This window comes from Danio rerio, chromosome 7 (assembly GCF_052040795.2).
Source record: "Danio rerio strain M-AB ecotype USA chromosome 7, GRCz13ab, whole genome shotgun sequence".
NCBI classification, from domain to species: Eukaryota; Metazoa; Chordata; class Actinopteri; order Cypriniformes; family Danionidae; genus Danio; species Danio rerio.
In genome coordinates this window covers 2393654-2408672 of record NC_141027.1, presented here as the reverse complement: position 1 = coordinate 2408672, position 15019 = coordinate 2393654, and the positions used below count along the sequence as shown (strand labels likewise).

The following is a 15019-nucleotide window of genomic DNA, read 5'->3' as shown; positions in this document are numbered from 1 at the left end:
CCCTACAGTGAAGCATGGTGGTGTTGGCATCATGCTGTGGGGATGTGTTTCAGCAGCAGGAACTGGAAGACTAGTCAGGATAGAGGGAAAGATGAATGCAGCGATGTACAGAGACATCCTGAATGAAGACCTGCTTCAGAGTGCTCTTGACTTCAGACTGGGGCGACAGTTCATCTTCCAGCAGGACAATGACCCAAAGCACACCGCCAACATATCAATGGAGCGGCACAACAACAACTTGGTAAATGTCCTTGAGTGGCCCAGCCAGAGCCCAGACCTAAATCCTATTGAACATCTCTGGAGAGATCTGAAAATGGCTGTACACCGTCGCTTACCATCCAACCTGATAGAGCTTGAGAGGTCCTGCAAAGAGGAACGGGCAAACATTCCCAAAGACAGGTGTGCAGAGCTTGTGGCGTAAATTAATAATAATAATAATAATAAATTAGCAACAATTTCAAAACTCTTTTTCCACATTACGGGGTATTGTGTGTGCAATTTTGAGGAAATAAATAAATTCAATCCATTTTGGATTGAATAAGACTGTAACAAATGTGGAAAAAGTGAAGCGCTACGAATGCTTTCCAGATGCACTGTATGTCCTCTTGTTATCTGCTGTTTTTGTTGCTTATATGATGTCCACTGCTTCCTTCGTTTTGTTCTTTGGTTTATTTCATATAACTTCACAAGACTGCATTTGAATTTTCGCCTCATTATTACTTCACCAATGCACAGCATGTTCGAGGTAACAGCATCGCATCGTTATTTATTTAATCTATTTCAGAAAAACACAGAGAAAATTGGGGAATCTTCCCATCCCTTGCTACAATGCATTGTAAATACGGCAACTGAAATGTATTTATTGAAAGGCTCTTTTTGCTCAGAACTTGATTAGCTGACCACTCTTGTCAACATCACATTTTCCAGATAATTTGGCAACAGGTAAAAACGTGATGCAGTCATCAACCTTCAGCTCCTGGATTCCTGAACAGGCCATTGATTTCAATCCAGGATTATCAGATCCATCAATAGGGTGTTCCTCAACCAATAGTCAAACTGACCCATGGTGGAGGCTGGATCTGGGCCACATTTACCAAGTGAGTACAGTAGTGGTCACTAACAGACTAGACTGCTGTCCAGAACGAATGAACGGAGCCGAGATTCACATCGGAAACTCTTTGGAGAACAACGGCAACAACAATCCCATGTAAGAATCTCTTATTAATAACAAAATCACCTGATTGCTCAAATATTAAAGACTAATGCTGTTTTCTCCTCAGATGTGCTGTGATTTCCAGTATTCCTGCTGGAGTTTCTGCCACCTTCGCCTGTAACAATATGGAGGGTCGATATGTGAGTCTGTTGATTCGTGGAGACACAAAGTTTCTCACTCTGTGTGAAGTGGAGGTCTATGGACAAGGTGTGATCAAACAAATGGCACTCTGGGAAAACTAGCTTTGAATTTATTAGTTCAAATACAGTTTATTGAAACGAATAACAAGAAAGAATATTGTGATTGTCCAACATGGTGTAACTTATATATGCAGATATTACCAGCATGAATAACATGTTCATAGTTTATATAGCGAAAGATTACAAGTTGGAATAACATCTTCATACAAGATGCCATAGTTTATATAGACAAAGATTACAAGCGAGAATAATGTGTTCATACAACATGCCATAGTGTATATAGACAAGGATTACAAGCGAGAATAATGTGTTCATACAACATGCCACAGTGTATGTAGACAAGGATTACAAGCGAGAATAATGTGTTCATACAACATGCCACAGTTTATATAGACAAGGATTACAAGCGAGAATAATGTGTTCATACAACATGCCATAGTGTATATAGACAAAGATTACAAGCGAGAATAATGTGTTCATACAACATGACATAGTTTATATAGACAAAGATTACAAGCGAGAATAATGTGTTCATACAACATGCAATAGTGTATGTAGACAAAGATTATAAGCAGGAATAATGTGTTCATACAACATGCTATAGTGTATATAGACAAAGATTACAAGCAAGAATAATGTGTTCATACAACATGCTATAGTGTATATAGACAAAGATTACAAGCAAGAATAATGTGTTCATACAACATGCTATAGTGTATATAGACAAAGATTACAAGCGAGAATAATGTGTTCATACAACATGCCATAGTTTATATAGACAAAGATTACAAGCGAGAATAATGTGTTCATACAACATGCTATAGTTTATATAGACAAAGATTACAAGCGAGAATAATTTGTTCATACATTATGCCATAGTTTATATAGACAAAGATTACAAGCAAGAATAATGTGTTCATACAACATGCAATAGTGTATATAGACAAAGATTATAAGCAAGAATGTGTTCATACAACATGCTATAGTGTATATAGACAAAGATTACAAGCAAGAATAATGTGTTCATACAACATGCTATAGTGTATATAGACAAAGATTATAAGCAAGAATAATGTGTTCATACAACATGCTATAGTGTATATAGACAAAGATTACAAGCGAGAATAATGTGTTCATACAACATGCTATAGTTTATATAGACAAAGATTACAAGCGAGAATAATGTGTTCATACATTATGCCATAGTTTATATAGACAAAGATTACAAGCAAGAATAATATGTTCATACAACATGCTATAGTGTATATAGACAAAGATTACAAGTGAGAATAATGTTCATACAACATGCTATAGTGTATATAGACAAAGATTACAAGCAAGAATAATGTGTTCATACAACATGCCATAGTTTATATAGACAAAGATTACAAGCAAAAAATAATATGTTCATACAACATGCCATAGTTTATATAGACAAAGATTACAAGCAAGAATAATGTGTTCATACAACATGCAATAGTGTATATAGACAAAGATTATAAGCAAGAATAATGTGTTCATACAACATGCTATAGTGTATATAGACAAAGATTATAAGCGAGAATAATGTGTTCATACAACATGCTATAGTGTATATAGACAAAGATTACAAGCGAGAATAATGTGTTCATACAACATGCTATAGTGTATATAGACAAAGATTATAAGCAAGAATAATGTGTTCATACAACATGCTATAGTGTATATAGACAAAGATTATAAGCAAGAATAATGTGTTCATACAACATGCTATAGTGTATATAGACAAAGATTACAAGCAAGAATAATGTGTTCATAAAACATGCCATAGTTTATATAGACAAAGATTATAAGCAAGAATAATGTGTTCATACAACATGCTATAGTGTATATAGACAAAGATTACAAGCAAGAATAATGTGTTCATACAACATGCCATAGTTTATATAGACAAAGATTACAAGCAAAAAATAATATGTTCATACAACATGCCATAGTTTATATAGACAAAGATTACAAGCGAGAATAATGTGTTCATACAACATGCAATAGTGTATATAGACAAAGATTATAAGCAAAAATAATGTGTTCATACAACATGCTATAGTGTATATAGACAAAGATTATAAGCGAGAATAATGTGTTCATACAACATGCTATAGTGTATTTAGACAAAGATTACAAGCGAGAATAATGTGTTCATACAACATGCTATAGTGTATATAGACAAAGATTATAAGCAAGAATAATGTGTTCATACAACATGCTATAGTGTATATAGACAAAGATTATAAGCAAGAATAATGTGTTCATACAACATGCTATAGTGTATATAGACAAAGATTACAAGCAAGAATAATGTGTTCATAAAACATGCCATAGTTTATATAGACAAAGATTATAAGCAAGAATAATGTGTTCATACAACATGCTATAGTGTATATAGACAAAGATTACAAGCAAGAATAATGTGTTCATACAACATGCCATAGTTTATATAGACAAAGATTACAAGCAAAAAATAATATGTTCATACAACATGCTATAGTGTATATAGACAAAGATTACAAGCAAGAATAATGTGTTCATACAACATGCTATAGTATATATAGACAAAGATTATAAGCAAGAATAATGTGTTCATACAACATGCTATAGTGTATATAGACAAAGATTACAAGCGAGAATAATGTGTTCATACAACATGCTATAGTTTATATAGACAAAGATTACAAGCGAGAATAATGTGTTCATACATTATGCCATAGTTTATATAGACAAAGATTACAAGCAAGAATAATGTGTTCATACAACATGCTATAGTGTATATAGACAAAGATTACAAGCGAGAATAATGTTCATACAACATGCTATAGTGTATATAGACAAAGATTACAAGTGAGAATAATGTGTTCATACAACATGCCATAGTTTATATAGACAAAGATTACAAGCGAGAATAATGTGTTCATACAACATGCTATAGTGTATATAGACAAAGATTACAAGCAAGAATAATGTGTTCATACAACATGCTATAGTATATATAGACAAAGATTATAAGCAAGAATAATGTGTTCATACAACATGCTATAGTGTATATAGACAAAGATTACAAGCGAGAATAATCTGTTCATACAACATGCTATAGTTTATATAGACAAAGATTACAAGCGAGAATAATGTGTTCATACATTATGCCATAGTTTATATAGACAAAGATTACAAGCAAGAATAATGTGTTCATACAACATGCTATAGTGTATATAGACAAAGATTACAAGCGAGAATAATGTTCATACAACATGCTATAGTGTATATAGACAAAGATTACAAGTGAGAATAATGTGTTCATACAACATGCCATAGTTTATATAGACAAAGATTACAAGCGAGAATAATGTGTTCATACAACATGCTATAGTGTATATAGACAAAGATTACAAGCAAGAATAATGTTCAACATGCCACAGTTTATATAGACAAAGATTACAAGTGAGAATAATGTGCTCATACAACATGCTATAGTGTATATAGACAAAGATTACAAGTGAGAATAATGTGTTCATACAACATGCTATAGTGTATATAGACAAAGATTACAAGCGAGAATAATGTGTTCATACAACATGCAATAGTGTATATAGACAAAGATTATAAGCAAGAATAATGTGTTCATACAACATGCTATAGTGTATATAGACAAAGATTACAAGCGAGAATAATGTGTTCATACAACATGCTATAGTGTATATAGACAAAGATTACAAGCAAGAATAATGTGTTCATACAACATGCCATAGTTTATATAGACAAAGATTACAAGCAAAAAATAATATGTTCATACAACATGCCATAGTTTATCTTGACAAAGATTACAAGCAAGAATAATGTGTTCATACAACATGCTATAGTGTATATAGACAAAGATTACAAGCAAGAATAATGTGTTCATACAACATGCTATAGTGTATATAGACAAAGATTATAAGCAAGAATAATGTGTTCATACAACATGCTATAGTGTATATAGACAAAGATTACAAGTGAGAATAATGTGTTCATACAACATGCTATAGTGTATATAGACAAAGATTACAAGTGAGAATAATGTGTTCATACAACATGCTATAGTGTATATAGACAAAGATTACAAGCGAGAATAATGTGTTCATACAACATGCTATAGTGTATATAGACAAAGATTACAAGCAAGAATAATGTGTTCATACAACATGCTATAGTGTATATAGACAAAGATTACAAGCGAGAATAATGTGTTCATACAACATGCTATAGTGTATATAGACAAAGATTACAAGTGAGAATAATGTGTTCATACAACATGCTATAGTGTATATAGACAAAGATTACAAGTGAGAATAATGTGTTCATACAACATGCTATAGTGTATATAGACAAAGATTACAAGTGAGAATAATGTGTTCATACAACATGCTATAGTGTATATAGACAAAGATTACAAGCGAGAATAATGTGTTCATACAACATGCTATAGTGTATATAGACAAAGATTACAAGCAAGAATAATGTGTTCATACAACATGCTATAGTGTATATAGACAAAGATTACAAGCGAGAATAATGTGTTCATACAACATGCTATAGTGTATATAGACAAAGATTACAAGCAAGAATAATGTTCAACATGCCACAGTTTATATAGACAAAGATTACAAGTGAGAATAATGTGTTCATACAACATGCCATAGTTTATATAGACAAAGATTACAAGCAAGAATAATGTGTTCATACAACATGCCATAGTTTATATAGACAAAGATTACAAGCAAAAAATATGTTCATACAACATGCCATAGTTTATATAGACAAAGATTACAAGCGAGAATAATGTTCATACAACATGCTATAGTGTATATAGACAAAGATTACAAGCAAGAATAATGTGTTTATACAACATGCCATAGTTTATATAGACAAAGATTACAAGCGAGAATAATGTGTTCATACAACATGCTATAGTGTATATAGACAAAGATTACAAGCGAGAATAATGTGTTCATACAACATGCTATAGTGTATATAGACAAAGATTACAAGCGAGAATATTGTGTTCATACAACATGCTATAGTGTATATAGACAAATATTTTAATATATATGTACAAATAATGTGTATATTGCAGTGCACCACAGTTTATATAGACAAATATTGCAAGCAAAAAAGTGGTTTGTGCAGTTCAATATATTTTTATATAATCAAAGAATACAAGAGAATAACGTGTTTGTGTAACATACTGTAGTTTATAAAGACAAAGATTACAAGTTGGAATAACATGTTTGTTCAGTGTGCCACAGTTTAAATAGAGAAAGAATACAAGCAAAAATAATTTAGCACTCTGTATTTTATATAGACAAATATTACTAGCAAGATTACTGTGTTAATGCAACTTGCTGTGGTTTATATAGACAAATATTACAAGCAAGTATAAAGTGTCTATAAAGCATGCAGCACACTACCTTCCCAGTTGTAAGAGCAACAAATAATAACTTGACTTGATCTTGACTTTATAAGTTGATCATTTGGAAAACGTTTTTCCCATCAATCATTTGTTGATCTGCATCTCAATCATCACAAATGGTGCAGAAGACCTACTGGAAGCCACATAGACCCAAGATTCCAACAGACATCAGTTAAGTTTGGTGAAGGAGAAATCATGGTTTGGTGTTCATTCAGTTTGGGGACGTGAGAGAGATCTGCAACATCAACAGCCTGAGGTATCAAGACACCTGTGCAGCCCATTACATTACAAACCACAGGAGAGGGACAATTATCCAGCAGGATAGCGCTCCTGCTCATACTTCAGCCTCCACATCAAAGCTCCTGAGAGCAAAGAAGGTCAAGCTGCTCCAGGATTGGCCAGCCCAGTCACCAGACATGAACATTATTGAGCTGATGAAGGAGGAGGCGTTGAAGATGAACACAAAGACTCTTGATGAACTCTGGGAGTCCTGCAAGAAGGCTTTCTTCTTCATTCCAGATGACTTTATTAATCAGTGATCAGAGTCATGTCAGAGATGTATAGATGCAGTCCTCCAAGCTCATGATGGAGTCAGACACAATATTCATTCTGTCTCCACTGCAGCAGGACTTTATATTCTATACTGTACATTATTTCTGTCCTAATGAATCATTCAAAATCATGGCATGATCATATTTTATTGTGCTCAAATAAGCGTCATCTAGAGGCCTTTGCCTTTCATAGAAGCCACTTCTGAGACCAAATCATCAACTAGCAGTCAAGTTATTATTTGTTGTTCCTAAAACTTGGATAGTCGACAAGACTTTTGTCAGGTAGTGTAGTTTATCTAGAAAAAGATCACAAGTAAGAATAACGTGTCTGTACAACATCTCATAGTTTTTATAGACAAAGATTACATGCGAGTAAGGAATATGTGTAAAGCATGCTGTAGTTTATAATAATGTATTTAACATTGTTTTTCAATGCCATTTAAACGTTTCTGCTCATCTCATTGGCCATGGTAACCTCACCCTCAGCTCCTGTAGCAAACGGTTCTTATTTCTAGCTCAGCAATGTTATGGTGCTACAGTACTTACAGTAAGAACCACTGTTCTTGGTACAGAACCGGTGCTTTGGTTGTAAAAAGATAAAGAAATAATTATGAATAGGCTCTGGCTTTGAAACAGCTCTACAACTATATATACAGTTGAAGTCAGAATTATTAGCCCCTTTTTGATTTTTTTCTTTTTTAAATATTTCCCAAATGATGTTGAACAGATTCAGGAAATGTTCACAGTATGTCTGATAATATTTTTTCTTCTGGAGAAAGTCTGATTTGTTTTGCTTCAGCTAGAATAAGAGCAGTTTTACATTTTTTTCAAAACCATTTTTGGGACAAAATTATTAGCCCCTTTAAGCAAATTTTTTTTTTTTTGATAGTCTACAGAACAAACCATCGGTATTTAATAACTTGCCTAATTACCCTAACCTGCCTAGTTACCCTAATTACCCTAGTGAAGCCTTTAAATGTCACTTTAAGCTGTATAGAAGTGTCTTGAAGAATATCTAGTCTAATATTATTTACTGACATTATGACAAAGATAAAATAAACCAGGTATTAGAGATGAGTTATTAACACTATTATGATTAGAACTGTGCTGAAACAATCTTCTGTGTTTGTAGGTCCTTGTTTGAAGCATTCGTCGGTGAAGCTGAAACTCAACTCCAGCGTTAGTCTTTCTGAAGTCCGGCTCCTGACGCAGGTGAGACACGCAAACACTCAGAAAGAAAAACATCAGCATGTGCACATCTAACAAAATCTTAAAGGCAGGTCATTGATTAGGCCAAACACAATAGAAAAAAGTTGATAATTGGACAACATTTCAATCTACAAGGTCTTCATCAGATCACACAGGAAACACACGAGAACCCAAGATATAGTCAAACTCATACCTGTCAACATTGGGATGTTAAAATATGGGATATGCCCACCATAATAAGGGATATGCCCACCATAATAAGGGACCCCCCCAACTCAAATCCAGAGATGTATAAAGTAACTGGAGACCCAGACTTAAGGAAAAGTACAAGTGCTCTATCAAAAAGTGACTTGAGTAGAAGTTGAGTTAGTATTTTCATACAAGATGTGCAGCAACTGAAACTACAGATACTGGAAGCCTGTGCTGGCATTTCTCCTGAGGTGTTGCTAAAAGTGTGTGAAGAGTGGGAGAAGAGGCTTGCATTGACAATCCAACACAATGGGCAGCACATTAAACACATTTTAGAAGTGGTCAGAAACTTGTAAATAACTCATGACAAAATAAAGTTACGTTAAAACCAAGCACACCATTGGTTTTCTCGTGAAAATCCCAATAAGTTTGATGTGTCACATGACCCTCTTCCTATTTAAAAAACAAAAGTTGGATCCAAGATGGCCGACTTCAAAATGGCTACCATGGTCACCACCCATCTTGAAAAGTTTGCCCCTCACATATACAAATGTGCCACAAACAGGACGTGAATATCACCAACCATTCCCAGTTTATTAAGGTGTATCCATATAAATGGCCCACCCTGTAGATTCAAATTCAAATGTAGTTCCTACTCTAGTAGTAGGTGATTTCAGACGCAGCCTATATCTAGAGTTCTGTTGCATTTCCTGTGTGTAATGTAATGTAGTGTGTATGGCCATACACCCAAAGCGCTTTACAGTCATGAGAGGCGTCTCTGCACACTACCACCAGTGTGTTGCATACACTTGGATGATGCGACAGCAGCCGAAGGACAACAGCGCCAGTGCTTCACCACACACCATCTATAGGTGGAGTGGAGAGACTGTGATAGAGCCAATTCAGTGGATGGGGATGATTAGCACAATTTAACACCTCATCCGAAAGACGGCGATCACTGACAGTATAGAGTCCCCTTCACTATACTGGGGTATTAAGACTCACACAGACCGCATGTTGAGCGCCCCCTGCTGGCCTCACTAACACCACTTCCAACAGCAACCTAGTGTTCCCATGTGGTCTCCCATCCAGGTACTGACCAGGCTCAGCCCTGCTTAGCTTCAGTGAGTAACTGGTCTTGGGCTGCAGGGTGATATGGCTGTGTCCTGATGAAGATCTTGTAGGTCAGGGGTGTCCAAACTTTTTGGGCCGAGGGCCAGATGCAAAAAAACAAACGTTGTCGCGGGCCAAATTTTACATACATCACACAGACACGCACACACACATATATATATATATATATATATATATATATATATATATATATATATATATATATATATATATATATATATATATATATATATATATATATATAGTTGAAGTCAGAATTGTTAGCCCCCCTAAATTATTAGCCCGTTTATTTTTTCCCCAATTTCTGTTTAACGGAGAGAAGATTTTTTTCCACACATTTCTAAACATATTAGTTTTAGTAACTCATCTCTAATAACTGATTTATTTTATCTTTGTCATGATGACAGTAAATAATATTTGACTAGATATTTTTAAGACACTTCTATACAGCTTAAAGTGACATTTAAAGGCTTAACTAGGTTAATCAAGTTAACTAGTCAAGTTAAGGTAATTAGGCAAGTTATTGTATAACAATGGTTTGTTCTGAAGACTTAAGGGGCTAATAATTTTGACCTTAAAATGGTTCATAAAAAAATTTAAACCGCTTTTTATTCTAGCCAAAATAAAACAAAAGTCTTTGTCCAAAAGAAAAAAATATTATCAGACATACTGTAAAAATGTCCTTGCTCTGTTAAACATCATTTGGGAAATATTTAAAAAAGAAGAAATAAATCAAAGAGGGGCTAATAATTCAGACTTCAACTGTGTGTAGATAGATAGACAGACAGACAGACAGACAGACAGACAGACAGACAGATAGATAGATAGATAGATAGATAGATCATAACAAGAACTGCTGCTTAATTGAATGCATGTAATAGCGACACCCGGTGGTTATTTATTGAATAAATAACTATATATGTTGAATATATTGAAATATATATTGAAAATACTATACCATATTGAATAAATAACTATATAACTATATACTATACATTTTTGTATAGGGGGCCAGATTCTATTGATATTTATAAAAAGCCTCGCGGGCCGCCACAAAACTGATTGCGGGCCGCAGATGGCCCGCGGGCCGTAGTTTGGACACGCCTGTTGTAGGTTGAATCATTGTTCAATTAAATGAGTCTTTTGAGAGATACAGTGGCAGCTTACAGATATATTTTCACTTTTCCTACACACAAACATTCACCAGTGATTGCATCCATGCTCTTCTTTTTTTTTTTTTTTTTTTAATTAGAATATGCAAAAATCATACAAATACAAGAAAACATCAACAAATAACAAAACAACAAAACAAAAAAAAACAAAAACAACAACAATATAGTCAGGTACTGGTATGTGCGTGAGTGTGTGCGTGTGTGTATGCATGTAAAGGTAACTTGGTGGACAGGTCAGAGTACATACATAAGGAACAATAACAGTCAATAAATGAAGCAAGTGTCACAGATATAGATAAAACATATAGAAAGAAACCAGTCAGATGTAGGGAGTAACAACAATGCTTAGTAATGTATGATTGTAAAAATGAAAGTAAAAAGAAAGAAAGGACAACAGTAATTAACTGACAGTAAATAACTGACAATAATAATAATAAATCACAAGTGTTACACCAACTACTACTACAGAAAGTTACTTATATTACAACTACTACTGCTGCTACTACAGCCACAACCACGACTATTAATACTACAATGTCTACTAATACTGTTACTTCTACAACGACTAACACTACTGATACTACTATAGCGTTTGCTACAACTAATACAACAACGTCTACTACTACTACTACTACTACCACAATCACTTCTACTACATCTACATCCACAACATCTACTACTGATGTTACTACACCAACAACGACTACTACTGTAACAACCACACCATTACTACTTCTGCTACTACTATACCAATGACATCTACTACTACATGAACTACTACTTCAATAATCACAATTACAATTACTCAATAACAATCGGTCTCGCGTGGCTGAATGCCACTTGTCCCTCTAAGAAGTTGCAGACGCAGACCGCGCGGGGCCGCGTAACTAGTTAGCATGCCAGAGTCTCGTTCGTTATCGGAATCAACCAGACAAATCGCTCCACCAACTACAAACGGCCATGCACCACCACCCACAGAATCGAGAAAGAGCCGTCAATCTGTCAATCCTTTCCGTGTCCGGCCCGGGTGAGGTTCCCCGTGCATTCATGCTCTTCAACACATCTGTAATTTCAGCTGGAATCTGCTCTGACGCAAAGAGGCTTTTCTGATGTGGCGCTGCGCTGGACACAACAACCCAAACAGGAAGTGATGCGGAAGAAATCTGTGCAAGGTCAGCGTGAACTGAAACATTAAAGAGATATTTCACTCCAAACATTTCAATTCACTTATCATTTACTCTCGTGATGTGAGCTACTGGCCACGATCTCAGTCTTTTGGGTTTTATCTGGGAAACTAAAACTCTTCCTCAAATGCCACGCAGTAATGTGGCATGGTATTTTCATTAGGTGAACTATATTTTTAACATGAACATAGAGTATATATTTATGAAATGTAAATGACATCTGATGCAATGAATGTTTTATTCACAGCTCAGTGCGCTCAAACAAAGAGATGAAGGAAACGCTGAACGCTGGACCTGCTGTGATGATCGATAAACTATTTCCCAGCTCTTGTGGTATTTGGATTATTTGACTTTTTGAAGCAGAAATTATAACATGCAGCCGTCTCACACAGTCAGGTTTTAGTAGTGTTGTAATGATTCACAGTGAGTCTAAACTTTTATCTACACTGAAAAAAAGTGTTGCATGCAGAACTGTTGCAAACAAATTATTTGTGTTGAATTTAAACAAACAAATTAAGTTTAATAATGTTTAACTTAATTTGTTTGTTTAAATTCAACACAAATAAATAGTTTACAACCACTTAACATAAAAAAAATTGAGTAAATCCAAGGAATCATCTCTGCATATTTTTTTTCAGTGATGTAATGTGAATTAGCTCATTAAAGGTGCTGTCTGGAAGTGTATGGCTCTTCTAAAGCATACAAACAATGATAGTTGAAAATGTGCGTTTCGATGAAAAAATGCTTGTCATTTGTCTGTTTTTCGGCAATGAAAGAAATCACACAAAATAAAAACCCTGTTAATTTAAAAATACATATTGTTTCAGAGCCTCAAGTGACTGCACATGATGCATGTAATGCTTAAATAAAATGTGAATTAGTTTTTTAACAGAGTTGATTTTGCGGACTGTAATGAGATTTTTTATGACTAATTTTGGAAATGATCTTCAAAAAGGTGATAAATGTAAAAAAAAAATAATAAAATGTGTTTAGTAATGAATGCTATAATCGCCCACCTGTTTAATTTTTGCCCAATTTCTGTTTAACGGAGAGCAGATTTCTTCAACACATTTCTAATCATAATAGTTTTAATAACTCATCGCTAATAACTGATTTATTTTCTCTTTGTCATGATGACAGTAAATAATATTAGACTAGATATTCTTGAAGACACTTCTATACAGCTTAAAGTGACATTTATAGGGTAACAAAACACCAAAACACATTATTTAAGCTGCTGACAGTTGTATTGACCTTATTCTCCGCAGACGAGCGGGCGCTGCCATTTGAATCTTTTTGGCTCGAGACTTCCGGTCTGTCACATCCGTCAGTGACCACCTGAGGGCGCTGTAGTGCACTAGGACTTTATAGGCACTACAGCGTCCCAGGAAAAGAACTACATTTCCATACATGCCCCGCGCACACACCGGAACACCTACACTGACCTGTCATCACATCTGTTTTGTGTTGTCTTTGATTATCTGGACTATTTATACAACCATTTCACCACAGTTTGTCATCGCGTCGTTTGTCTACATTGTCTTCCTTGTCCGAGTATCCAGTAAGTCTTGTATTCATAGTTGTTTGTTCCTGATCGTGTTTTTGTAATTTTGCCTAAGTCTAGTTTTAGTTATAGTGTTATTGTTTCTGAGCCTTGTCTCTGTTTTAGTTTCTGGTTTTGTCAATTGTGTGTTACTTTGTATTTTGATCACCTCGTTATTTCACTTTAAATAAATATCTGCACTTGGGTCCGCACCTTTTTGTTTTTGTTCCTGTTTTGATCACGCTAACGTGACACGGTCTCATTTACTTCCATTCATTTTTAGACATTAAAAACTGGTCGTTTCACTGTTTGATGTTGCAAACTGATATTTCCTTGTTATATTATTCTACTTGGTCTGTATAGTCATGCAAACATTTGTTTGTAGAGCAAGTAGTTTGACCGTTTTTTGCCGTTTATTATTCCTTGTCATTTCTCCCATAGGCGACTGAAACGGAAGTTCTAAGACAATCGCGAAAACAGGCGCACTTCCGCATTTTAGAATAAGGTCAATATGTGTCCCACACTGCTAAAAACACTATTAGGACACATATATCTCACTAAAAAGTGAAAATTGGTTGTTTTTGCGTTATTTCGAGCAAATTAGTACTTCCGGTTTGAAACACATTTTTGAAGCTGTGTCACGGACATGAGATCTTAGCGTGTGTTCCAGCGTGTTGACTGGACGTCTGTACCGGGGCGTCCTGTATTACGTTTTACAGTGTGCTGCATTAATGCATGAGTAAGGCTTGGTTCAAACCAATCAGCGCACTCTATTGTACAACTTCATTAATATTCATTACTGTCACAGTGTTTAGACGACAGAGACGCCACGTTGTGTTGGCAAAACAAGCGTGAAATGTTGCTTTCATAATTTGCTGAAGTCAAGTTTTGTTTTCATTTTCTCTCTGTGAGAGCGCAGCTGGACTCACGTGTGGATTAATAGTGTATGCGACGCTCGACAACAATAACTTACGTTTCTAGGAACATTGTTTACCCGAGAGCTATTCTCTTCTGCAAATGGAGATCCGGATTCGCTGCTCGTCTCCTCTTAATAAAGACGCGGCTCTAGTTGCTGGTGATTGTCCTGTCTCTACAGATTTGGTAAGTGAGCGACCAGTGCTCTTTGTTTATTCAGTTTGTTT

At 34.9% G+C, this 15019-nt stretch overlaps 1 protein-coding gene across 2 annotated transcripts in view; it reads left to right on the top strand.

The window, feature by feature from the left end:
• Positions 1-14087, top strand: part of LOC137496256 (uncharacterized) — a 33962-nt gene extending 19875 nt beyond the window's left edge. For both annotated transcript variants that reach the window (XM_087260431.1, XM_087260432.1), the window contains exons 5-9: positions 928-1207; positions 1281-1420; positions 8579-8658; positions 12226-12322; positions 12582-14087. In XM_087260431.1, the coding sequence (XP_087116557.1) occupies positions 928-1207; positions 1281-1420; positions 8579-8658; positions 12226-12322; positions 12582-12607 (623 nt within the window). In that variant the 3' untranslated portion in view covers positions 12608-14087. The remainder of the gene's footprint in view (positions 1-927; positions 1208-1280; positions 1421-8578; positions 8659-12225; positions 12323-12581) is intronic.
• The last annotated feature ends 932 nt before the right edge of the window (positions 14088-15019 follow it).